The sequence below is a fragment of the Girardinichthys multiradiatus genome, chromosome 1, assembly GCF_021462225.1.
Source record: "Girardinichthys multiradiatus isolate DD_20200921_A chromosome 1, DD_fGirMul_XY1, whole genome shotgun sequence".
Taxonomy (NCBI): Eukaryota; Metazoa; Chordata; class Actinopteri; order Cyprinodontiformes; family Goodeidae; genus Girardinichthys; species Girardinichthys multiradiatus.
Genome location: NC_061794.1, coordinates 38,594,244 through 38,618,425, shown reverse-complemented (window position 1 = coordinate 38,618,425; position 24,182 = coordinate 38,594,244). Strand labels below are relative to the sequence as shown.

Sequence of the window (24,182 nt, the reverse complement as noted above, 5' to 3'; positions counted from 1 at the left end):
AATTTTCCTATTTACAAATCATAAACCATGCCCGAAGCCTGAAAGAAAATGGCTGAATCTGTGTACCACGAATATAAAATATCCAAACTAAAACTAACAGCTGTCAAAAGTCACCGATTTTGCACTTTAAAGTCCTCATCCTCATTATTGCTCTGGCTGAGACAAAACTGTCCTCATTAAGCCCAAAATTGTAACTTCTTCAGGCAAACTTAGGACCTTTACCAGTCCAGACAGCAGCGTCTCTCCTCTCTGCTTCTCCCTAAATCACGTCGTAAAACTTGCTGGTAACGCCGTGTATTGCTTTTATGATGCCTTCTTTGTATTTGATGACCTTCACTCATTGTTTACCTGACTGTCAGATGCTAAAGCAACTGCCTGTTACACACTGCTCTAACTGTGACACCGACACTGTTCTGTATGTTTTTGCAAATCAAAAATCACTTACATACCCACCACTGGTCTCCATGTGTTGGAAACTACATCCAAACTCGACCACAATAACTCCATAGACCATTACCAACTCTTAACAGTTACTAATCCAGCTACACCCCAGAATGAAGATTATTTACATTAACAATGCAAATAAAAAAAGAAGCAGATACAATATTAATGATGTAGCTGACCCTGGCAGTTAAGACTAGGGGATATACAGTCATATCCACTAAATTAGAATATGTCTTCAAGTGAGGCTCGTTTGGTCGTTTCTGTATTCAAAATGTTTTTGTTTTGGTCCGATGTAATATAATGTTAAATGTTTTGTTTTCATTAGCTGTAAGCAAAAAATCATCATAATTAACAGAAATAAAGGTTAGAAAACATCAGCCTATGTGTAATTGATCCTAAAGTTAATAGAACTTTCCAGTTTATTCCTGTTTATTGAATATGACTGTACTCCTGAATGTAAACCTATTGTAAAACTGATACATTTTCTTACTAAGCTGTTTGATTTCATTCGCCTTTAAAACCAAAATTTATTTCAGCTGGGACTCTGTGTTGCTTAGGTTTGCAACTCGATTTAAGGTGCTTGAATAGATGCTCTAATATTAGATAATAAATGTTAGGATGACGCCAGTCCTCCACTTGGGTTTAATTGAGCTAGAAGTGAAAAGGACATGATGAGGTGCGGATTAAAAGAGCAATTCATTCAGAATCATGGGGAAAGGGAAGAAGACATTGATGTTTTTCATGAAAAGGTTTTACACCAAAAGAATAGTATAGGGTAATGAGCTTTAATGGGGTTGAAGAAAAGTAGCAGCTGTGATCTGACTTTAAGCAAATGTCTCAAACACAGAAAAACATGAAAGGAGTAAACAGGAAAAGTAGCCGATCCGAACAGGGATGAATGAGATGGGGTGGGGAGAGGTACTTTGAGTCATCAGTGACACTCATATGTTCACAGTATTATGTTGATCCGTCTCCATCCTCCTTCTCCGCCTCCTCCTCCACCCTCCCTCTCTGGCCTGCCGTCACTGCGAGCTTCTCGTTGTACATCAGCCAGACTCGGGTGCATGTCCAAAGGGATGAGGAGTGCACACGCTGTGTGACTGAGTGAGCACTTGTCCACCTGGCCGCTCACATGCACGTGCGTGTCAGCGTTCGGGAGGAAGATGCCTTTACTGGACTCCTCAGCATCAGCCTGAAACTGGTCCCGTGCTCCCTGCCCTCTTTTTCTGCCTCCGTTTTTCCCTATTCTCTGTTTTTCTCTCAGAGGCTGGTCAAGCTCATCTCCTCCAGGTCTGGCTCTCCACCTGGCCTCCATGAGTTTAATTGAGGACAAGCCATTCCTCCCTGGAAGGTAAGCGGCACAGCAGCAGGGTGTTTGTTTCCAGAGCAAAACGATGACTTTGTCGTAATGATGATGCATTTGAACTTTCCTAAATTTGCTCATGTTGTTTTAATTGGTTATAGAAAATCAAAATTGATATCAAGCAGATATGGCAAAAACAAAATGTATTATGTATGTTTTTAGGGGATTTTATTAAAGAAAGGTCTGTAATCTGTGTTATTCATATAAAAATCTGAGTATTTCCAGAATACTGTTGAGGTTCACACACTGTTTCAGCAAAGTGAAAACAGATTTTTCTGCCTGTAACGCCGATGATTAAATGAAGGCAGAGACCTCACAGAAGAATGTGTGGGACCCCGCGCAGGATTAGTGATGAGACACTCTGATTAAACCTCTCAGTAACAAACAGCTGCTTGTGTTTATGTGGAAATTATCACAATGGTAGGCCATTCCCAACGCAGGAGGTCGACCTGATCTCACAGGCAGCATATATTACATTGTATTGTTGGTTTGAATGTTTGCCTGCATGGATAAGCTGCCTGTGGACGTTGCTGTCTGCACAAGCAAATGGTTGTGGGTTTCACTTCAGCTTGCCAACACAAAATCAATATCTGTTGACAAAGCAAGATTATGATCACAAAGTGTTGCTTTACGCAAGAAACAACTGGGTTTAACAAAGTGATTCTCCTTCAACATTCAAAGAGAAGAAGAAAGGAAAACAGGAAACGTGAAGCAGGATATTTGCATTGACTCTATCTGATAAAGTATTAGCTCTTTCTTCCAGTTGCTTTGTGCTTACGCAAACAAATACATTTCTGTAATTTAGTGAAGCAGAAAATCACTTGTTTTTCCCTCTTTTCTTTGTGGATGATGTCATCCCATAGGCATTATTGGGACAGGATACAAGCACCAACATTAATTGTTACTTCTAATGTGCTTTGAATTGATGTATTCAGTACTGTTGCCACACAGCTCCAATCAGAGGTTCAGTGACACTGATCAAGGACATAAACGTCGTTTTGGTTTTTAGGGTTTAATACCTAATTTCATCTGTCCTTTGTTGGTGGTGGAATGATTACATACATGCAATGTCGATGGATTTTAAAACTAAATTTGGGTCGATAGATCTGAATTGATTATGGGTTAAATATGAGATGAGGTGATTTTAATGTCCCCATAACAACCATGACTGGTAGAGACTGGAGAGAATTGATTGGTCAGCTGGCATGAATCTGGCTAGTTTGCAAATTCTCAGGTCTAGGGTTTTAGCTAGGCCATTCCAGGAGGGTAAAATTAAGGGTTTATCCAGTTTGGATGTGTGTTTGGAATCATTGTTCTGCTGGAACACACAACCGTGTCCAGATTTGAACTATCCAGCTTTTGATTTCAGGTAAAGCTGAGGAATTTGAACATAGTCCTCCTCCTTCTTAACTCCTCCAACTTTGAGTAAACCACCTTTTCTGTCAGCTCTACAGTCCCACAGCATGATGCTACCACCACCATGCTTTACAGCTGGTAAAGTGTTTTTTTATTTGAAAGTCTTACTTAGACTCCTCTAAACGTACATCGCATTGGGGCCAAGTAGCTCCACCTTTGTCTCAGCTGACCATTCTCCAAAAGGCCTATGGCTTGTCCATGTGGGCAGCAGAAAATTTCAGTTGAGCTTGAAGGTGTCCACACTGAAGCAGGGGCTTCTTTCTTGGTCAACACTCTCTGCTTCCCAGTAGTCAGTGACACTGGCGTTTCAGCATCTTCCAGGGTTGCAGCTCCATTCTCCTTGGGTTAATTCTGTCTTCATAATCATAAATGAAACGTTAACTGGAATTAGCCCAGTCAAAATACAACACACTCCAGAGCCTTAAGGATCACTTATTAAAGGATTTAGGTGACAATATGTACATATGTGGGGTTGTATATTTAATTTTGCGTAAACTACAGAAATGTATTATAAATTGAAATGTGTGCCCTCATCGAATGCATTACCAAGTGAGGTGTAGTATCTAATTTTCACCGCTATGAGGCGCAAGTTAAAAAGGTCAGGGGACACATGTTGGGTCATCGCATTTTTTTTTCTGAGATGTGTTCAAGAGAAGATGTTCAGTGTAATTGTTACTGAATAAATATGCCACAGAGGCTAAAGAGGATCACTGCCTCCGTCAAATTATTCCTCCAAGTTCAGCGTAGTGAAGCTGCAGTGCTCAACAACATGGCATTCGTGTCAATAAGGAGTGTATTAATATTTCTGACCTCCTGTAAGTTCTTGCCATCATTTCCTAAAAATCTAATGTCTGTGTTAAAGCTCATATACAAGAAAGGAAAACCAGAAATCAATGTCCAAACCTGAATTGTGCCCCGGCGAGAGCTCATTCAAAAGCCCCTTTCCTCCCAAGTCCGGGGATTTAAATACCTGGGATTTTTTTTTATCTGGGTAAAAGGCATGCCAGGTAATTTCTTTGCTTCCTGTTTCCACTGCTCTGAAAGCCCACTAAATAGATATTTAAATCAGCCTGACAATGTACTGGGAAGTTGTGAAGAAAACTGTGCTAAACCTCCGGTCCAGCAGCTAGGAGCAAGGGAGCGAGTGAGCGGAAGTCAGAACACTGCAAGAAATGGTCCCCCAATCATTGTTGCTCAGCACATAACCCAACAATCCCGGGGTAATCTGAAAGGCCCACCAAGACCTTTTATACGGGAAGGTTTGGACCTGGCAATTTAAAATTACTCAGATAAAATTGTGTTGAAATGTACAGAGGGATTTCAAAATCAGGGCTGAAAGTACCTGCAATGGAAAAGGGCTAAAGTTTGATTACATTATTCAATTCAATTCAATTCAATTCAAAGATACTTTATTGATCCCAGAGGGGAAATTAGAATTCCAGTACAACCCATCCAGACACACAATGACACAAGACAAGGGGGACGGGTCACCGAGGCTTTGCTGCCCACTCACAGGCGCTGTCCTTGCTAGATGAGAAAAGAGGCCACATTAGTTAAGTAGAGGGGAAAAAAATCATATTTCACACTTTATCCTTAGCAGGATACAGTTTGAGATTGCAAAAAACTTCAGCACAAAGAAGCAACACGTTGACAAAACAACATCATGCTGGGAACGGTGAAGGTGGTGTGAGGGGGTGCATATGTTTATCTTGAGCATGTGTGTGTGTGTAAGTGTGTGTGTGCAAGTGAGTGTGTGCAAGTGAGTCCATGAAGCACCATCACAGAGACCATTGTCCTTGATGGTTCGTTGGAATGTTCATCAACCGGCCACAAAGTTCTGAGCAGGTCCACAGATGTCCTCAGGGAAGGGAGGGGGGCAGAGGGAGCAGAGCGTCATGTTTACATAACTTCCAGGAGAAGTTGAAGATAACCAGCCATCAAGGCCATGCAGGGGAGCCAGATTCAGAAAACAACAATTATTTGGGTTAGGCTGACTCTTAATTTTCTATCAGCCTTGAGAGTCTCGCTGGTGCTTCTCAAAGGCGAATCCAAACAGCCAAATTCCTGGTCTTTTGCCAGATCCGAGTGAACAACTTTCTCCAAGATTTATCCCATTTCACCCCTGAGTCCAGGAACCGCAACCTGCCTGCGATCCTGTGTAAGGATCACATCCAGTCTGTGATTCAGCTCACGTAACATTTCAGTCTGAGTGTTGATCATCCTGAAGATCCCATGATGCCAGGCAGCCTTACAATGGCCAGAACAGGTGCTGACATTCTCAGAATTTCTCGATATGCCAGGTAACCGGCAACTCCAACCGACTGACTTATGTCAACTCTCTGCATCTCAAACACATTAGGTGCACGCTGCATCATGTAATCACTCTACACAGTCATTATATAGTCTATGTTGGAGCCTGCTTGATGATGTTAGGAGTTGCTTGCGATGGCCCTGTCATGCTGCTGAAGCTTAGTGTGAATATTATACAGTTATGGCATTTGCTTGTCACTGACAGTCCCTCTCAGTTCAAGAGTCAGTCAGGGTGCATACAGTCAACTTTAATCTCTCAAAATCTCCACGAGCCCTGGGGAATATGCCACAAAGAAACCATATATGTATCTACTATGTTTTCCTCTTGCATTTTTTATATCGGTGTGAACCATAGGCATACAAAATGACTTAGGGTACAAATAAGTGACACAATCAGCTGTAGGTTGGGGCTGCATTTACTTGTCATTTAACAGGTGTGATTGTCCAAACAAAAACAGCAGACTTTCGGCTGGTTTCAGATAAAACATGGTTAGATTTTGTTATCTGTGAAGGAATGTGAAAAGTAACAAAGAAAGCATAAATTTTAGTTACAGCCTTAAAATGCACTGATGAAAACAGTGTTAATGCCCAGCGGGAATGGTAGCCCAGTCAAGCCGAGCATAAAAGATGCAGTGTGACACATAACATCCCAAACCTCAAACACAAGATATGTCAAAGGCACAAACACTGAGGGCTGGCCATGAACATGCTGTAGCATTACAATGATTACATAATCACTGCTATTATTTCCACAATTATAATCACTGATATTGTTGCTGACACTACTAACGCCAGAAAGGTCAAACAATATGCTGATGGTGATGAGATCGAAATACAAGTCATGGACCAAGATTGGCTCCCAGTTTCTGCAAACTGTGCAGCGGCCCCAGCACTGCTACAGTGCTCCTGCATGTGGTCTCTTACTGCCAGCCTTTAAATGGCTGCTACAGACTATTAGTGGTTATGACTGACAATCATATTTTCAGTGTCATCATAAATGTCACAGTATTGATGATATGCCACGGTGAAGCTTGTTGTAAACTCAAACAGAGCAGATTAGTTGTCATCCTGACAACAGTAATAAATTGTATAGTGATGAGTTCAAATATTTACCTCAGTATAATGCATGTTTTAGGAGCGTAAGGACAAGGGCGGATGAGATGGAAATATCACTCAAAAATGAACTGATGGGTACTTATAAGTGGTCAGGAGGCAGTACATGGTTTATGTTCAGTGTCACCATCTGGAGGTCAAAGTTCTTGTCCCTTTTTTTGAATAAGGAATCCAATTAAGCGGACATCATGGCCGCACTTTTGCAGCTCAGCCAGTCATAAAATGTGTCTCAGCAGACTGTCGATAGAGTTCAGCTGCTTTCCTTGTTTTCTTGTTTATGTTCACCTCTCATTTTTACAGCCAAATTGCTGAGTTTTTTCCTCATTTTGTTTCTGCAGTCTGGGCTAAGTGGTGTGGATATGTTCTCCTAAACTATTTTAACCTACATGAGCCGTGTGTGCATGTATGTTAAAATAGTTTATATTTTATCAGATATAAAAAACGGGTGGGATTTTAAATAACGTTTATTTACAAGGCATTACTTAGACTGCTCGCGGACTATATCTGTTCTGCACTTGCACTGAGAAATGTTGACTTGTAGACCTTTCACTCAAACAGTTTGCTGCTTCTTTCTGTCCCTTTTGCATGGACTGAATTGGGCAAGAAGCCTTTCGTTCACTCAGCTCCCTTCTCCTGGAACTTGCTTCAGAAAACTCTGAAATTCACTGAACTTATCTCACTAAATGATTTTACTTCCAAACTAAACGTTTTAGAGGCTGATTCTATAACATGTACCTGTTTCTCATAGTTTGTTGTCTTTCTTTTAACTGTGCAACTTTGTGTTTTATTTGTTGCTGCCTCTTTGCCAGCACACCCTTGAAAAAGAGGTTTTTAATCTCAATGGGATTTTTTTCTGGTTAAATAAAGTAAAATAATAATAAAATGAAGAAAATCTCCTACACACAATCTTTTTATTTAATAAAATATAAGATTATATAGCAAAGACAACATGAGGAACTACAAAAAAATGTTTTCAAATGATGATTTCATTGATCGTGGCAAAAAAGAACTATGTGAAAAAGTAATACCCACTCGTTTTATCATGCAATAACTGTGACTAGCCAGACTAGCCAGAACACTAAATAAAACACATAGAACCTGTCTGACAACATGAAGTAGGCTAAAAGATCTTAAAAGCAACACATCTTGCCCTGATCTAAAGAAATTCAGGAACCTGTTTGAATATGTCTGAAATAAAATAATTTCGCAAAGACGACGAGGTCAACACAGCAATGTTAAAGATCGATTGCCAGTCATTGCAAATATTTTATGGCAGTTGTTGGAGCCAAGGGTGACACAACCAGTTAATAGTTTTAGGGAGAAATTACTTTTTCACATCGGGCCAAGTTGGTTCAGATAGCATTTCACCCTTAATGACATAAAAAAAACATAATTTGAAAGATTTTTTTGGTATTTACTCAGTTTATATTTTACTGATCACAAACATTTAATGTGACAAAAAGCAAAAACAGAAGAACTCTGTAAGGGGGCAAATACATTTTAACAGTTTTGTAAATCAGTCTCACAGTCTTAGAAAAATCGGTCTAAAGGATGAATTATTTTCTTCCCACTTAGTAATCCAAAACAAATTGCACTGTAAAAATATATTCAAAAAAACATCTGGAACTGATAATTAATGTAATCATGAACTTACATTTTTATTAGATAAAAAAAAACACAAACAAAACTAGCTAGAAAACAAAGATACTAATAATAGCTACTTTACTATCTACTGGTCACAAGCTAAAAGGGGAAGTTTATGGTTACGGAAATAATTGCTCAGAATACAAATAAAAACTGAATAAAAAATTTAAATCTTATCAAAAGTAATCTGCACTCACAGCAGCCAAAATAAAAACTTTGTAGGAACTTTACAAAAACATTAGAGTAATGTACAATGCATTTATTTAAGATAAACAAACCTCAACAAGGTGATCAGCCTTGGCAGTGACTCAGTCGCCAAGGCCGAGTCTCCCCACATTCAACTCTCTCCCCTTAACACCAAGCAGTTTTTATAGCTACACATCTGATCTGATGTGTTTTTATGAAACGAAGGATGTTTGAAATATCAAACACACTCTTACGTCTATATGTTCTTAGTTTGAGGGACAGCTCTCTATGATCTTCTTTCAAAAAAACAACAAATTTTAAGGTGTACAATAAAAATCATAGAAAATCCTGCTGACTCGTGCAGGAGAATAGGATCCAGAAACTCAGATCTGAGCAAAACTTTCAATTCCCTAAATGAGGAGCTGAATCTTCCAGGCATGACAGGTTCTCTCTAAGGTGCTGCGTGAGATAAAACGTCAGATGGACAACGCTTAGTTTATAGTATTTATTTGATATTTCACTGCCTCAGCAAGGAAATTAATCACCTAAGATCTATAATACATTTAATTTCACATTTAATGTTTTAACAACATCATATTTTTTAACAAAAACTGAGCAGTGCCCAACTTCTAACATACCATTTATTCATTGTTTTATTAAAGTGAAAACAACAAAAACCAAAGGCAGAGACAGGTTTGTGGAGTAGTCTGGGAATCTTTTTATAATTAAAGACTAAAATGTCTCATTTGCATAAGTATTAACCCTCGGCACATAATTGGTGACAGTGATGGCAGCATTGTGTTACAAGCTGAGAACAGCTTCTATTCATCTATTAATTGTCCTTGCAGGTCGCAGGTTCCCCTCTCCAGCGATCATTGGGTGAGAGGCGCAGTACACCCTGGTCAGATCACCAGTCCATCACAGGAAAACACAGAGACACACAGGACAAACAACCATCAACACACTTTTATACCTAAGAGCAGCAATATTTCCAGTTTTTCACAATTTTTTTTTAAACGGTGATGGAAAAATCTGAAATCCATCTGTCATTGCGACAGATTGTGATTCACACCCCTGACCACTTGGTGGCGAGTTAGCATATTAATTAGCTGTTTTATCACTTGGTGCATGACCTCGTTGGCCTCACTCTAGCAGCTGAGTGTCCCAAGTTTTTTCAAAGTCCAAAACCTCATTGCAACAGCCTCTGCAGCAATCCCACTTGAGATATTTAATTACGCACAAGCGGGTGCACAATTGAGGTCCAGGCAGACCAGGACAGAGTTGTGAGACTGTGTTCAGGTCACAGTAGGTGATCTGTTCACATTTGAAGTGGAATTGTCTGTTTTCATTGTAGTTACTGGGACCACAGACAGTGTTTTTTGTCACTGCGGAGAAAAAGTTACATGTATTAATCTGGTTGATGTGGATTCTCTGTTCAGCTTGTTGTTTGGGCCGAATATTAATTGAAATGAATTTTAAAAAAAGCGAATGAATGTTTAATTATTATGATTTAAAAAAATAAAGTGACGAGTAAACAAAATGAGAGACAATGAAAAAGTATAGCGCAACCTCTGCTTAACGGTCATGTTTTTTGGACTGTTGGGGGATGCTGGAGTACCTGGAGAGAACCCATGCATGCACGTGGAGAACAAACTCCATGCAGAAAGATCCCAGGTCAGGATTAAAACCCAGGTCTTTCTTGCTGCAAGGCAACAGTGCCATTGTGCAGCATTGGAACTGCTTCTACATTAGAAACATCCAAGTTCAACATGCACAAGAGGCTTATTGTCCAGTCAATTTCAGGTCTCTCAGAATTGCTTCATTGGGTTAATGAGCAAACTTGCAGAGTTCCTCCAAGATGTTTTCCAAAGAAACTCCAACTGTCTGAGTAGTGCTTTAGGTCACTGTGTTGTTGAAATGTAAACCTTTGTCTCCATCTGAAATCCTGAGCCCCTCTACAAAGAACAGCAATCCTGACTGAATTTCCTTCTATGGTCACCAGTTTCTCAGCAAATCTTATGTAGACATCCCCTCAGAATAATGCTGCCATCACCATGTGTGGCTGTAGGAACTATATTAACAAGTTTTAATTTGCAAAGTCTTGGATTTATATAGCTGGTTTTGCAAATTCCCAGAGCATTTAAAAGAGGAATGGCTCATATCCGACAACAATAAATGCTGGCCTGGAAGCGAGATTAAAGATGGTTACTGTTCTATAAAGTTCTCCGATATTTAAGGAACTCCTGTGCACATTCAAAAAGTGACCATTAGCTTGTCTGACTGAGGTCCTTCGCTTTTCACAATCAAGAGTCAACATTTTAGAGTTTGTACCGTGGGCTCAATTAATCAGTTTCAATATGCTTTCTAAGCAACTCAGAAAATCGTGAGAGAAGCAGGAAGCCTAGTTGTGGCAGGTAAAGTCAATAGCCTGCACAACTGGCACAGCAAGACACAAAAACAGATGAATTCCCACAGACATGCACAAGGTACAGAGTTGAGCAAGAACCCACGATAACTATCAAACTGTATATATTTACATTTTAATAGCGAATCTGTCAGTCAAACCTAAATCATGGGGCAGTTACCGGTATCAAGATATACCAGGGTTCAAACCTACAGTATAAACATTTAAATTATCCAGCTCAGATGGTTTTAAGACCTTTAATAAGATACTAATGAAAGTTCCAGAGTGACTGGACTTTTTTCTGGAAGTATGGAGCAGAGTCTGTCTCCAAATTAAACAGTATCATAATCTGCTGAGAATGAGAACTTCTACTTAAAACTGCTACTTAATTTGGCAGGCAACTATTCTATATTTGGTATATGTTTCCCATATCTGTGTACATGCGTGAAAAAAAATAACATGGTAGCCACTGTGCTACCAACTGTACGGTGGTGCAGTTGGTAGCGCTGTTGCCTTGCAGCAAGAAGGTCCTGGGTTCGATTCCCGGCTGGGGATCTTTCTGCATGGAGTTTGCATGTTCTCCCCGTGCATGCATGGGTTTTCACCGGGTACTCTGGCTTCCTCCCAAAGACATGGTCTCTCTAAATTGCCCTTAGGTGTATGAATGAGTGTGTGCATGGTTGTTTGAGTGTTGCCCTGTGATGGATTGGTGACCTGTCCAGGGTGTACCCTGCCTCTCGCCCATAGACTGCTGGAGATAGGCACCAGTTTCCCTGCGACCCACTATGGAATAAGCAGTAGAAAATGACTGACTGATGAAAATCTTTATAAATGACCAAATTTTGAGCTGACACTGAATTTAAACTTAAACAGTGTCGTGGACAGCTAGGAAGATGCTTTTATACCAGCTTATAAACAAGGTCATTGCTGTTGCATCATTGCTGTGAAGCTGGGCTCCTTAACACTGCAGTCAATAAAAGAACATATACATATACATAATACATAAAATTTGAATATCTTAAAAAATATTAATTATTTCACTGATATATTCATTCATTACACACAGACTGATATACCTAAAATGTTTATTTATTTTATTACATAACATTATGAAATATTTATTTCTTTTCTACTTCCGCCTCTCTGCCTGCTCAGACGCTTTTCTCCTAAGCTCCCTGCTTGCTTGCATTGTTTTACTCCTAACTTTTTATCTCTTAGCCAAAATCACAGAAACATTGGACTAAAACTATTTCTTACCAGCGACTCCCAAGGATTATTATTATCTTTATTTTTTTTTCTAAAGGATTTTGATGTTTTTATAATCGAACTCGAAAGAAGGACAAGTTGACGCCAGCTAATCAGCACAAAATGCCTCGCTTCACCACAGAGGATTTCGACAAACTTTTACAGAAATTGGCTGTTTTGGAGATGAGAATCCATCAACTAGAAGTGAATGTGGAGGTGAATATGGGGTACAACGATGATTCAACTCTGCCTGTGATCCCAAACAGTGGCAGCCAGCTCAACAACTCAGCCGGCAATCAGAACACTGAGAATAAACCTACCGGCACACCCCCTGGCATGTTTTAGGCGCATGCCCAAAAAATCAAGGTGGACGACTCACTGGAAGATCTCAGCAATTAAATAAATTAGAATGGCCAGAATTACAGAGAAATGTCCACGTTTCCCCTGGGAAAAGGAGACTTTGACAGCGAGCTGCTGTCACAACAACTGATAGGAGTGAGACAGCTGGAAATAATGGAGTTCCCTCCAAAACAGATTTTCTCCACTACAGAATGAAAACCAGGAAAATGATCCATCTTCTGAGATCAATAAAAGGTTTGAGAACAACCTTCATTCTAAACAGTCTTCTCCTAAGCTGCCAGAGAAAAAGTGCCCCACCAGACCAAGAACCCTAATAGTGGGCAACACAGTTGTGGATGGGATTAAAAACTTCTGCAACAAGAAAAACACAGACGTTTTGATTGGTACCAGTAACGTGGTGTCTGATATCTCAGAGAATATTCTTGCAATCACAGAAAAGCGCCTGTCTCTAGAAAACCTTATTATACACTGTGGAGCCATGGATGACGTGGCTAAGAAAAAATGAGAAGGATTGAAGGAGGATTTCACTCTACTTCTGAATATTGTTGGAGGTCTCAATATCAAGGTGTTTCTCAGTGGACCCTTTGCACCGATTTTCTGTAGAGATGAAATTTTTTCGAGACTTCTGATGATTAATAAGTGGTTGAAAAATACGTGCCGCTACATCTGTGAACTTCATCGACAACAAATATTTTTGGGGAAAAAAGACAACTCTTCAAGCAAGATGGTTTCTGTTTGAACAAGCCAGGAGCCAGACGTCTCACATCTAATCTCTTCTATTCAGTAAATAATCTGCCAGCAGCTTCGACCTTCAGAAGAGAACATGGAGTATCAACAACAATGATAACGCTGCTTCCAACAGCTCCAGCAGAAACAATCAGCCAGTTGGCTGAGAAAGAGAGGTCATCACAAAAGGTCTCCCTGTTGAAATCCACAGGAGAAGTGGACACCCCCGTTATACCCCCTCGCCCCAGACCCCGACCCGGACCACATAGAACTCTCCCATCTCCCCAATGAGTGATGGACTCAGACCTGAACCTTCAGAGGGACATAAGGACAGTAACAAGGTCGGCCTTCTATCACCTAAAGAACATCTCCAGGATTAAAGGACTAATGTCTCAGCAGGAGCTTGAAAAACTAATTCACGCGTTCATCTTTAGTAGAACTGATTACTGCAACGGTGTCTTCACAGGTCTGCCTAAAAAGTCGATCAGACAGCTGCAGTTGATCCAGAACGCTGCTGCCCGCGTCCTCACTAGAACTAAGAAAGTGGAGCACATCAGCCCGGTTCTAAAGTCCTTACACTGGCACCCTGTAGCTCAGAGAATGGACTTTAAAATACTTCTGTTAGTCTATAAATCACTAAATGGCTTAGCACCAAAATACATTACAGACTTGTTGTCAGTGTATCAACCACCCAGACCTCTCAGGTCTTCTGGCTCAAATCTACTCTGCATACCCAGAACCAGAACCAAACATGGTGAAGCAGCTTTTAGTTCTTATGCTCCACTAATCTGGAATAAACTCCGAGAAAACTGTAAAAGCACCAAAACCCTAAGTTGCTTTAAATCAAGATTAAAAACCTATTTGTTTAGAGTGGCCTTTGACTGTGTTATCTACACATTATTAGTTAAGTTTTCAGTCCAATTTTCCTTTCATTTTCTTATCCATCATTCTGTTCTCTTTATTTTATTTAATTACCTCTGTTGTTTGATTTTCTGTATCATTGTAATGTTTTTCCTTATGAACAGCACCTTCGGTGCCTTGTTGCTGAAATGCCTTATATAAATAAACTTGACTTGACTTGACTTCATTTTGATGGAACTGACAACTATTGAAAACTCCAAATTTAGTATCTCAGAAAATTGGAATATTACTTAAGACCAATACAAAAAAAGGATTTTTAGAAATGTTGGCCAACTGAAAAGTATGAGCATGTACAGCACTCAATACTTAGTTGGGCTCCTTTCGCCTGGATTACTGCAGCAGTGCGGCGTGGCATGGAGTCGATCAGCCTGTGGTTCTGTTCAGGTGATATGAGAGCCCAGGTTACTCTGATAGTGGCCTTCAGCTCTTCTGAATTGTTGGGTCTGGTGTATTGCATCTTCCTCTTCACAATACCCTATAGATTTTCTATGGGGTTAAGGTCAGGTGAGTTTGCTGGCCAATTAAGAACAGGGTTACTATGGTCCTTAAACCAGGTACTGGTAGCTTTGGCACTGTGTGCAGGTGCCAAGTCCTGTTGTAAAATGAAATCTGCATCTCCATAAAGTTGTTCAGAAGCAGGAAGTGCTCTAAAACGTCCTAGTAGATGGCTGCGTTGACCTTGGACCTCAGAAAACACAGTGGCCCAACACCAGCAGATGACATGGCAGAGGATTCTGTGCCTCTCCTCTCTTCCTCCAGACTCTGGGACCTTGATTTCCAAAGGAAATGCAAAATTTACTTTTATCAGAGAACATAACTTTGGACCACTCAGCAGCAGCCCAGTCCTTTTAGTCTTTAGCGCAGGCAAGACACTTCTGATGCTGTCTCTTGTTCAAGAGTGTCTTGACACAAGCGACAGCTGAGACCCATGTCCTGCATACGTCTGTGCGTGGTGGTTCTGGAAGCACTGACTCCAGCTGTGGTTCACTATTTCTGAATATCCCCTACATTTCTAATGGGTTTTGTTTAGCAATCCTCTCCAGGGTGCGGTTTTTCCCTATTGCTTGTACACTTTGTTTTACCACATCCTTTCCTTCCCTTCGCCGCTCTATTAATGTGCTTGGACTCAGAGCTCTGTGAACAGCCTGCCTCTTTAGCAATGACCTTTTTATGTCTTGCCCTCCTTGTGCAAGGTGTCAATAGTTGCCTTTTGGACAACTGTGAGGTCACATTTGAACTATATCAGTCTGTGTGTAATGAATGAATATAATACACAATGTTCACTATTTGAATGGAACTACTGAAGGAAATCAAATTTTTAATGATATTCTAATTTTATGACCAGCACCTGTTTATGCTGAGATGTCTCCTCCGAGCCAGTGATACCTGGAGGATCACAGATCTCCAGGTATCTCCTTCTCACTGGTTGTGCAGAGAAGAGTCAAGATCTTGGCAAAGAAACGGGTCATAACTATATATCTCTGTGAGTCTCCTCCTCTCAGACTGACTGGACATATCGTTTTAATGAGTGTACTGACTGGCATAACAATGAGTCTGATTTTTTTATTCTGCATGATTTCCTAGGTCCTTGAGAAGCAATAATGTCTGTACGTCATTTCTGATAGACCACAAATTATGTTTCTCCACAATGGTTCCTGCTCTGTGCTTTTTTCCAAGGTTTACTTTTCCTCCATCAATTTCCCATCAAGCAAAGTGATGCTCTGAATAACGACCATCAGCAAGTTTGAAAACAGCCTTGAAAGGAGATACAGAGTGTCTAAATTTGGCATCTGGCTAAATAGTAGAAGCTTACATGTCTGAGACATGCTTCAGGAGATGCTGACAAGACACTAGGCACAGGATTCCTCTAACACTGTGTTCAGTTAATTAACTAACTCCCTGAAATTCTAGTTCAATACTGAGATCTACATTGTGGCAGAACGGTCTGTTCTTTCTTTGATCATTACCTGTGTTAAAATGTTATTTACACGAGTGAATATTTCATTCTTTACATTCATGTGGTGAAAAAACTGAGAAGCCACTGACTTTTCTGCAGAAACCTGAGCAAAACAATTCTGAATTGTAGGCGGTTGGTTTTCAGTCCCACATGCACCTGCTGCAAATGCTAAAAGGCACAGGTTGTAATTCTTTCCATCTGTCAATCCTGCAAAGTACATGTGGATAAAAATTTCGGAATTTCAGGTTTTGCAAGGGATTATGTATTTTGGTCACTATTCAAAGAAAATCTTTTTCATTTGTTTCTACATCTGCGTGGGCTTGAAATATTGAGTAACAAACAGCAGAAAAACGGAGCGTGGTCCAAAGAAAGGTTGAAGAGTTAGTTTAAGATATGTTACCACTGATGTGGTTTTGAATGTTTTTAGTAATTCAGTTTAATAACCTAAAATTTGCAGCCAGGTGCTGAAAATAAAAGGCACTTAATTAACAGACCATAATCAGTCTCACCACCTCTTTAAAAGCAGGGGTTTGTTGGTCTGGAAAATACAAATGTTTGTTAACACAATGCCAAAAAGGAAAGACATCAGCAATGACATCAAAGAGGCTATTTGCTGCAGCACATCATTCTGGTAAGGCTTATAGAGTCATTCCCAAACTAGTGAGAAAGATCACAAGTAGGCCATATTCCCGAAACGCCCCAGAAAATGTATCCCAAGGTTAGACCAAAGAGCTTCATCTTAGCCTCTATAACCCTCAGTAAACATGTTAACATGACACTGCAGGAGTCCAATCCTCCTCATTTATTGCACCACTTCATTGCATCAAGGTCACGTTTTGAACAATTGGCTCCTCATCAGACTGAGACAGTTCTGATAAAGAACCAAGTGCTCAGAACTTCACCTTGCAGTGTCAGTACCATTACCGTGGAGCTCTGCAGTGAACGACCCTTTTTGTTCATTTAAGAGACTCTTTATTTTCAACGTGGCTGAGCACCTGCCTCCTCTTGGTGTGTGGATGTGGCTTTTTCTCAGAATGCTAGTTTGGAAATGTTGCCATTGCTAAAACCTCTTCTCTTTAAAAATAATACGGCAGCACAAATTAGGTTTTTGAAAGGTTAGGTTTTGGTACAATGTCCTTTGGACAAATGAGACCAGAGCCGATTTTTGGACAAAAATGACATACAGCATATTAGGAGAAATGGCTAATGGGCAAGGTCAAACACAGTGGTGGAAGCTCGATAATTTGGGCATGTTTTGCAGAAGTCTTTTGTAGGTCAGGTTCAAGGTCAAGGTCAACTAAATTTGTATTGATAGATTCTTTTGTATTATACATTTTAAACAACAGTGTTTTACAAACGTGCTTTATACGTCAGACAGGAGACAACTGTCCTGAGTTGATAAAACCATAAAAAAGTATAAAAAATCTAATAATTAAAAATGCTTAATAGCTGAGATCTACAGTAAATAAAGACAATGGAAAAGAGGAAAATACTATAAAAGTGTTTTAAACAATAATTCAAACTCAACTCCTAAAACCAAAAAAAAAAAAAAGGTTAGCCTTTAATTAACTTTTAAAGACCACTAAAACCGCTGCGTATTTTCAGAGGCTGGTTGTTCCGCAGGAGGGAAGCAGCAACTGTAAATAACCCTCCTTCCAGGAGCATTTAATAGAACCTGCTCTGCTGATTGCAGAGATCTGAGGGGGTTGACCAGATCTGCTAAATATTGTTATGGCAAAATTTGTTTTTACCAAATCAGCTTTATTATAACAAGGTAGAAGAGTTTTAAAGCGTCAGATGTGTTCAGGAGCCCTGCCAAACCATTCTAACCAGACAAAGTAAGAGAACTCTCTTTTAACAGCTTCAAGGGGATTCCAGTGAGACCTTAAATAAAAGAAGCCTTATCTTACAACTCTTTTATTTGTTTATCTAATTTTTATGGAATTTTCAATGATTATCCTAAATCTTTGACAGTACCATGACAATGTGGGACTAAAGGACCAAAAAGGGACAAATCGGTGTGGTGAGATTTTCCAAACCTCATTACTTCGTTTTAAATTCAGAAAGTTTGACCCCAAACAAGTTTTTGTCTCCCTTGGAAAATCCAAATGTGGTGGCAATAAATTCTTGACAGGTAGAAAAACATGGATGTTGTCAGTAAAGCAACATAAAGGTACTTTACGTTTTTTTAAATGGACCCTAGGGGCAGCATTTCTAAAATAAAGAATAGAGGACACCAAAATTGAGCCTTGCACGACCCCACGAGAAAGGTGCAGTTCAGAAAGAATATTTATCAAGATAAACTTAAATCACTCAAACTCAATCAAGACAAAGTCCTTCTCAAAGCTAAACCCCTGACACCAACAACCGCATTAAAGGTTACAGACTGTTTTAGTTACAAAAAGGTAACTAAAAACTCTCACAGCTGTTTCAGTGCTGTGTTGGGATTTAAAGCCAGCTCATGGAATTGACCTTTGTATACCAAAGTATTCCAGTGTCCAAAATGTGAAAGACTGATAATATTATACAGAAGACAATATGTGCTGCTAAAACTGGTTTTATGAATCACTGGGTCTGCTTAGTTTTTCCACAACACCTTCTCAAATTTGGCTTCAATCATTTTTATTATATGAGAACAAATAAAACCATGGTTTTATTTGTTCTTTCCTTTTACCATGACTTTATTTGATTGTTTTTACTGTTTACAGTAAAGCCTTCAACATTAGTCTACTTTAGTTTCAGTAAATAAATTGTCCAGTCGCTTTAAGCCTTATTCATGATTATCTCATTTGTGTGGTTGTGTAAACATTTTAGATGGGAACTGCTTCAGACACAGCCTCTTTTTTTGCCTCGAGCATCTCCAAGAAGCACGACATCCTCATGGGTTCTCTCTACATCTTGTTTTGTGAGTACACACAATAATCTGATGTTTGCCATGCTGATATTTTACCTGACATTTGGTCTTTTCAACAACCTGGTCTTCTTTTTTCGAAGGTATACTGTCCCTTCTTGGCAACTGCCTTCTGCTGCTTGTTGCTTATCACAAGAGATCAACTTTAAAACCAGCAGAGTTCTTCATCATCAACCTCTCCATCAGCGACCTCGGGATGACACTCTCTTTGTTTCCACTTGCAATACCATCAGCCTTTTCGCACAGGTATCTCTTGCACCCATTTTGTCTGTTTCAGTGATCAACAGATTGATTTTAATTAAAAACGACAAACACAGACAACTTAGATTCCCACTTTTGGATGTTTTTCCTTGAAAAAAAAAAAAACGTAGAGATCCATTATCCAGTTGGAACTGATTTTTAGCTGCAGGCCTGTCTCCATCTCGTTCATGTGTGCAGGTGGCTTTTTGGAGAAATTGCCTGCCAGCTTTATGCCATGTGTGGAGTGTTGTTTGGTCTCTGCAGCCTGACAAACCTCACAGCCCTCTCCTTGGTGTGTTGCCTTAAAGTCTGCTTCCCAACCTATGGTGAGGGGAAAATAATGCAACAAGCAGAATGTTGGAATGAAGGAAAAACATGAACCTTATATCAGCAAAGCCTCTTTTATATCTTCCTTTGCAGGGAACAAGTTCTCCCCTTCACACGCCCGCCTCCTAGTGGCTGGGGTGTGGTGCTACGCATCTGTGTTTGCTGTGGGGCCCCTGGCACAGTGGGGGCATTACAGTGCTGAACCTTACGGCACTGCCTGCTGCATTGACTGGCATGCACCCAACCAGGAGCTTTTAGCTTTGACATACATAGTCTGCCTCTTCGTCTTTTGCTATGCACTGCCCTGCACCATCATCTTCCTCTCCTACAGTTTCATTCTGCTGACTGTGCGGGGGTCGCGTCAAGCCGTTCAGCAGCATGTGTCACCACAGGCCAAGACCACCAATGCACATGCTCTCATTGTGAAGGTCAGAGGATGACTGCCACTGCTGCAGAGGCAACAAAGAGTTCAGGTTTTCCAGTTGACAGGATTTAGGAATGTAATAAAAGATTTTTCACATAACACAAAAATACATTTAAATACAACTGCTTTATCTTCTTTCATAATGTATTTTACATCTGAGGCATTAAAGGTGTGAGAAAAAACACTGACAAGGGAATCAATCTTTTCTTTAAAAAGTATTCATACCATTAAATATTTTCATATTTTGTCATGTTACAGCCACAAACATTTAATTTTTTATGTAATTATAAGTAAGACACCAACAATAAATTGACGCATTACTATGAAGTGCTAGGACAAAAATAAAAGATCTTCTAAATTCTTTAAAAAGTGGTGTGCATTTGATTTTAGCCCCCTTTACTATGATAACCCAAACTAAACTCCATTTCAAACAATCAGCATCAGAACTCACCCAATAACTAAATAAAGCCCACCTAAGTATAATTTAACACTCACAAAATAAACTTTTAGCCAGCGGAACGTCCTAAAAGGTTTAGGTTTGGGGAGTTTAGTAAAGGATGTTAGGTCAGTTTTCTGATTAGCTAAATGTCTTTGGTGAAGCCAACATAAATCACAAAACAAGGACATTTTATGCTACTTTGAGCTGAATTTTGACATAAAATACCAATAAAACACAACAAAGTTTATGGTTGTAAGATGACCAAATGTGAAGAGGCTCTGGGATTTAAATACTATTGCAACATACAGGGGTTGGACAATGAAACTGAAACACCTGATTTTAGATCACAATAATTTATTAGTATGGTCTAGGGCCTCCTTTTGTGGCCAATATAGCATCAATTCATCTTGGGAATGACATATACAAGTCCTGCACAGTGGTCAGAGGGATTTTAAGCCATTCTTCTTGCAGAATAGTGGCCAAGTCACTACGTGATACTGGTGGAGGAAAACGTTTCCTGACTCGCTCCTCCAAAACACCCCAAAGTGGCTCAATAATATTTAGATATGGTGACTGGGCAGGCCATGGGAGATGTTCATCTTCACTTTCATGTTCATCAAACCAATCTTTCACCAGTCTTGCTGTGTGTATTGGTGCATTGTCATCCTGATACATGGCATCGCCTTCAGGATACAATGTTTGAACCATTGGATGCACATGGTCCTCAAGAATGGTTCGGTAGTCCTTGGCAATGACGCGCCCATCTAGCACAAGTATTGGGCCAAGGGAATGCCATGATATGGCAGCCCAAACCATCACTGATCCAACCCCGTGCTTCACTCTGGGCATCCAACAGTCTGGGTGGTACGCTTTTTTGGGGCTTCTCCACACCGTAACTCTCCCGGATGTGGAAAAAACAGTCAAAGTGGACTCATCAAAGAACAATACATGTTTCACATTGTCCACAGCCCAAGATTTGCGCTCCTTGCACCATTGAAACCGACGTTTGGCATTGACATGAGTGACCAAAGGTTTGGCTAAAGCAGCCCGGCCGTGTATATTGACCCTGTGGAGCTCCTGATGGACAGTTCTGGTGGAAACAGGAGAGTTGAGGTGCACATTTAATTCTGCCATGATTTGAGCAGCCGTGGTTTTATGTTTTTTGGATACAATCCGGGTTAGCACCCGGACGTCCCTTTCAGACAGCTTCCTCTTGTGTCCACAGTTAATCCTGTTGGATGTGGTTCGTCCTTCTTGGTGGTATGCTGACATTACCCTGGATACCGTGGCTCTTGATACATCACAAAGACTTGCTGTCTTGGTCACAGATTCGCCAGCAAGACGTGCACCAACAATTTGTCCTCTTTTGAACTCTGGTATGTCACCCATAATGTTGTGAGCATTTCAATATTTTGAGCGAAACTGTGCTCTTACCCTGCTAATTGAACCTTCACACTCTGCTCTTACTGGTGCAATGTGCAATCAATGAAGACTGGCTACCAGGCTGGTCCAATTTAGCCATGAAACCTCCCACACTAAAATGACAGGTGTTTCAGTTTCATTGTCCAACCCCTGTACTTTGTTATGAAACTAACTAGGCTTTTTTGCTTCTCTTTGACATTTGTGTGCGTTTGTGTGTAATGGTTTGCTTATGTTGATGCATTCTCCAAAGCTGTCCATAGCAGTGTGCATAGGTTTCCTGGGAGCCTGGACCCCCTATGCTGCCATCGCGATGTGGGCTGCTTTTGGAGATGCCAAAAGTGTCCCTGCTGCTGCCTTCGCCCTGGCTGCAGTGTTTGCCAAGTCTTCCACCATCTACAACCCGATGGTCTACCTGCTCTGCAAGCCCAACTTCCGGGAGTGTTTGTGTAGAGACACATCTACACTGCGACAGATGATCTACAGGGGGAGCCCACAGCCGCAAGAACGCTTTAGCTTTACTCCACAGTGCAACAAAGACACGGGTGCCTCCACAAGATTCTCGAATGGACACCAAGAGAGCTATGGGGCATGTCTGAACTACACAGAGAACGTGCCACAATGTCATGTAGGCGCTCCACAAAAGACTGCCTGCATCCTGATGGAATCCACCTACACAGAGGTGACAGTTAGTCAGCTTTCAGCCAAACCAGAAACCGATTTAATCTAACGGAGTGGCATTCTGATTCCACGGGACAGATGTTTAACCATAGCAGCTCCACAGGTTTGCAATGAGTCTGAAGGACTGAAATGACAAATCTGCACTGGTCTAAGTCAGTCTGAAAAGATTTGCCACGGTTTACTTCACGCAACCACTATGGTTACTGATGGTTGTATTTTAATTAATAGACATTTAACAGGATTCCAAAAGTGTAAAACCTAGGACATTGATGCTCCTGCTGGATCAGGGACACACTGTTAAAAACATGAAAACAAAGAGATGTGGGAGACCACATGATAAGAAAGAAGGTACATGTGCAGTTGAAAAGTGTTTCTCAACCTAAAATCACCACTCTCTGTAGACTTGAACTCCTGTGTGAATGTTTTGTCATCATTACAGGGATCCATTGAAAAGGAAAATAAAATCAAACTCACAGATTCTGTTTTTTGGTAACACTGAGCCAACACACATATCATGGCCCATTCAGGGGTTGAGTGTTTGCTACAGACATCGTAAGGTGGTGCAGGAGCCCTACTTTCCTGACATTAAAACCAAAGGTAGAAAATGAAAAATGCGATGGGAGAATAAAGACTAAAAAAATGTGCTGCAAGTGTGTCAGTAAGAGTTCTTAGTTATGATTGAATAGAAAAAAAACCTATCGGACATCTTACAATCTGTCCTGTCGATCACTGATCAGAGCCAGTTAAGGGAATATTGGCCAGTTTTGACCTTTGGCTGGTTAATTGATGCATCGCTAATTTCAGGCTAACTCCATTGAAACTATGTGATTAGATACTGGTAGATATGTGTTAATGGAGGTCCACTATTAAGATAAGTTAGAATTAAATAACACCTACAACCTAGTACATGATAACGTGGAATGTTTTACAAATTTTTATATTTTTGTCAGTGCAAAAAAACCACAGAAAGATTTGAATAACAAACTCTGGATTTCCAAAGAGGTTTTTAAACTGACAAATTTAATTTAATAATTGCTTAAATGTTTTCATTTGATCCTTGCACATCAGGGAGACTTATCTGATATGGAAAACAAATTAAGCTGCAGTTCCTTTTATTGCTGTCCTGCTCATCTTTCCATGCAACTAATGTGAATAGCTTTTAACTGAAACAAACAAGTGCTTAGATCCATTTAAATTGAGGAAATGATCATATCTGATGTCCTGCATGCTGATCCAAAAATGTGCTTTCCCAGAAATCACAAACAGCACTTGGCTATATTTAAATCTGCTCTTTTCCTTTTTCGCATACAGTGCTGTGTGGCTTTATGTGCATGTAAAGATGGACATAATAAAAACTATTATTGACAAATTAAAAAGAAATGTAAGAGTTATTACTAAAAACATAAAAAACTCCAGGGTTTGGTATTCTCATATTTCTCCTGAAAGTGGCATTCATCTTTTAAAGGGGGGTTCAGCCACTTATAAACATCTTTTTGTTCATTTAATATTTCTAGGTTCATAATCGAAGCTGTTAAAAGGAATGATGAATATCCACAAAAAAGAAGCATTTACATTTCTCTGACAGTTTCTTTTCTTGTGAACATAAGTCAATATTTAAGACCTCTTTGACTCCATGTTGCTTAGGAAACTGT

General features: G+C 40.1%; 1 protein-coding gene across 1 annotated transcript; it reads left to right on the top strand.

The window, feature by feature from the left end:
- The first annotated feature begins 1,656 nt into the window (after positions 1 to 1,656).
- Positions 1,657 to 23,943, top strand: opn7d (opsin 7, group member d). Its single transcript, XM_047389573.1, has 6 exons — positions 1,657 to 1,795; positions 18,904 to 18,994; positions 19,084 to 19,246; positions 19,439 to 19,566; positions 19,661 to 19,995; positions 22,103 to 23,943. The coding sequence occupies exons 2-6, from the start codon at positions 18,904 to 18,906 to the stop codon at positions 22,577 to 22,579; spliced, it is 1,194 nt and encodes a 397-aa protein (XP_047245529.1). The 5' UTR covers positions 1,657 to 1,795; the 3' UTR covers positions 22,580 to 23,943.
- The last annotated feature ends 239 nt before the right edge of the window (positions 23,944 to 24,182 follow it).

What these genes read in the sequence shown, in the direction of transcription:
- opn7d (XM_047389573.1), top strand. Translation starts at nt 18,904, where the DNA reads ATGGGAACTGCTTCAGACACAGCCTCTTTTTTTGCCTCGAGCATCTCC. An exon ending in CCATCAGCCTTTTCGCACAG is followed by an intron (nt 19,247 to 19,438) that starts GTATCTCTTGCA and finishes TCATGTGTGCAG; the next exon opens with GTGGCTTTTTGGAGAAATTG. An exon ending in CACATGCTCTCATTGTGAAG is followed by an intron (nt 19,996 to 22,102) that starts GTCAGAGGATGA and finishes CATTCTCCAAAG; the next exon opens with CTGTCCATAGCAGTGTGCAT.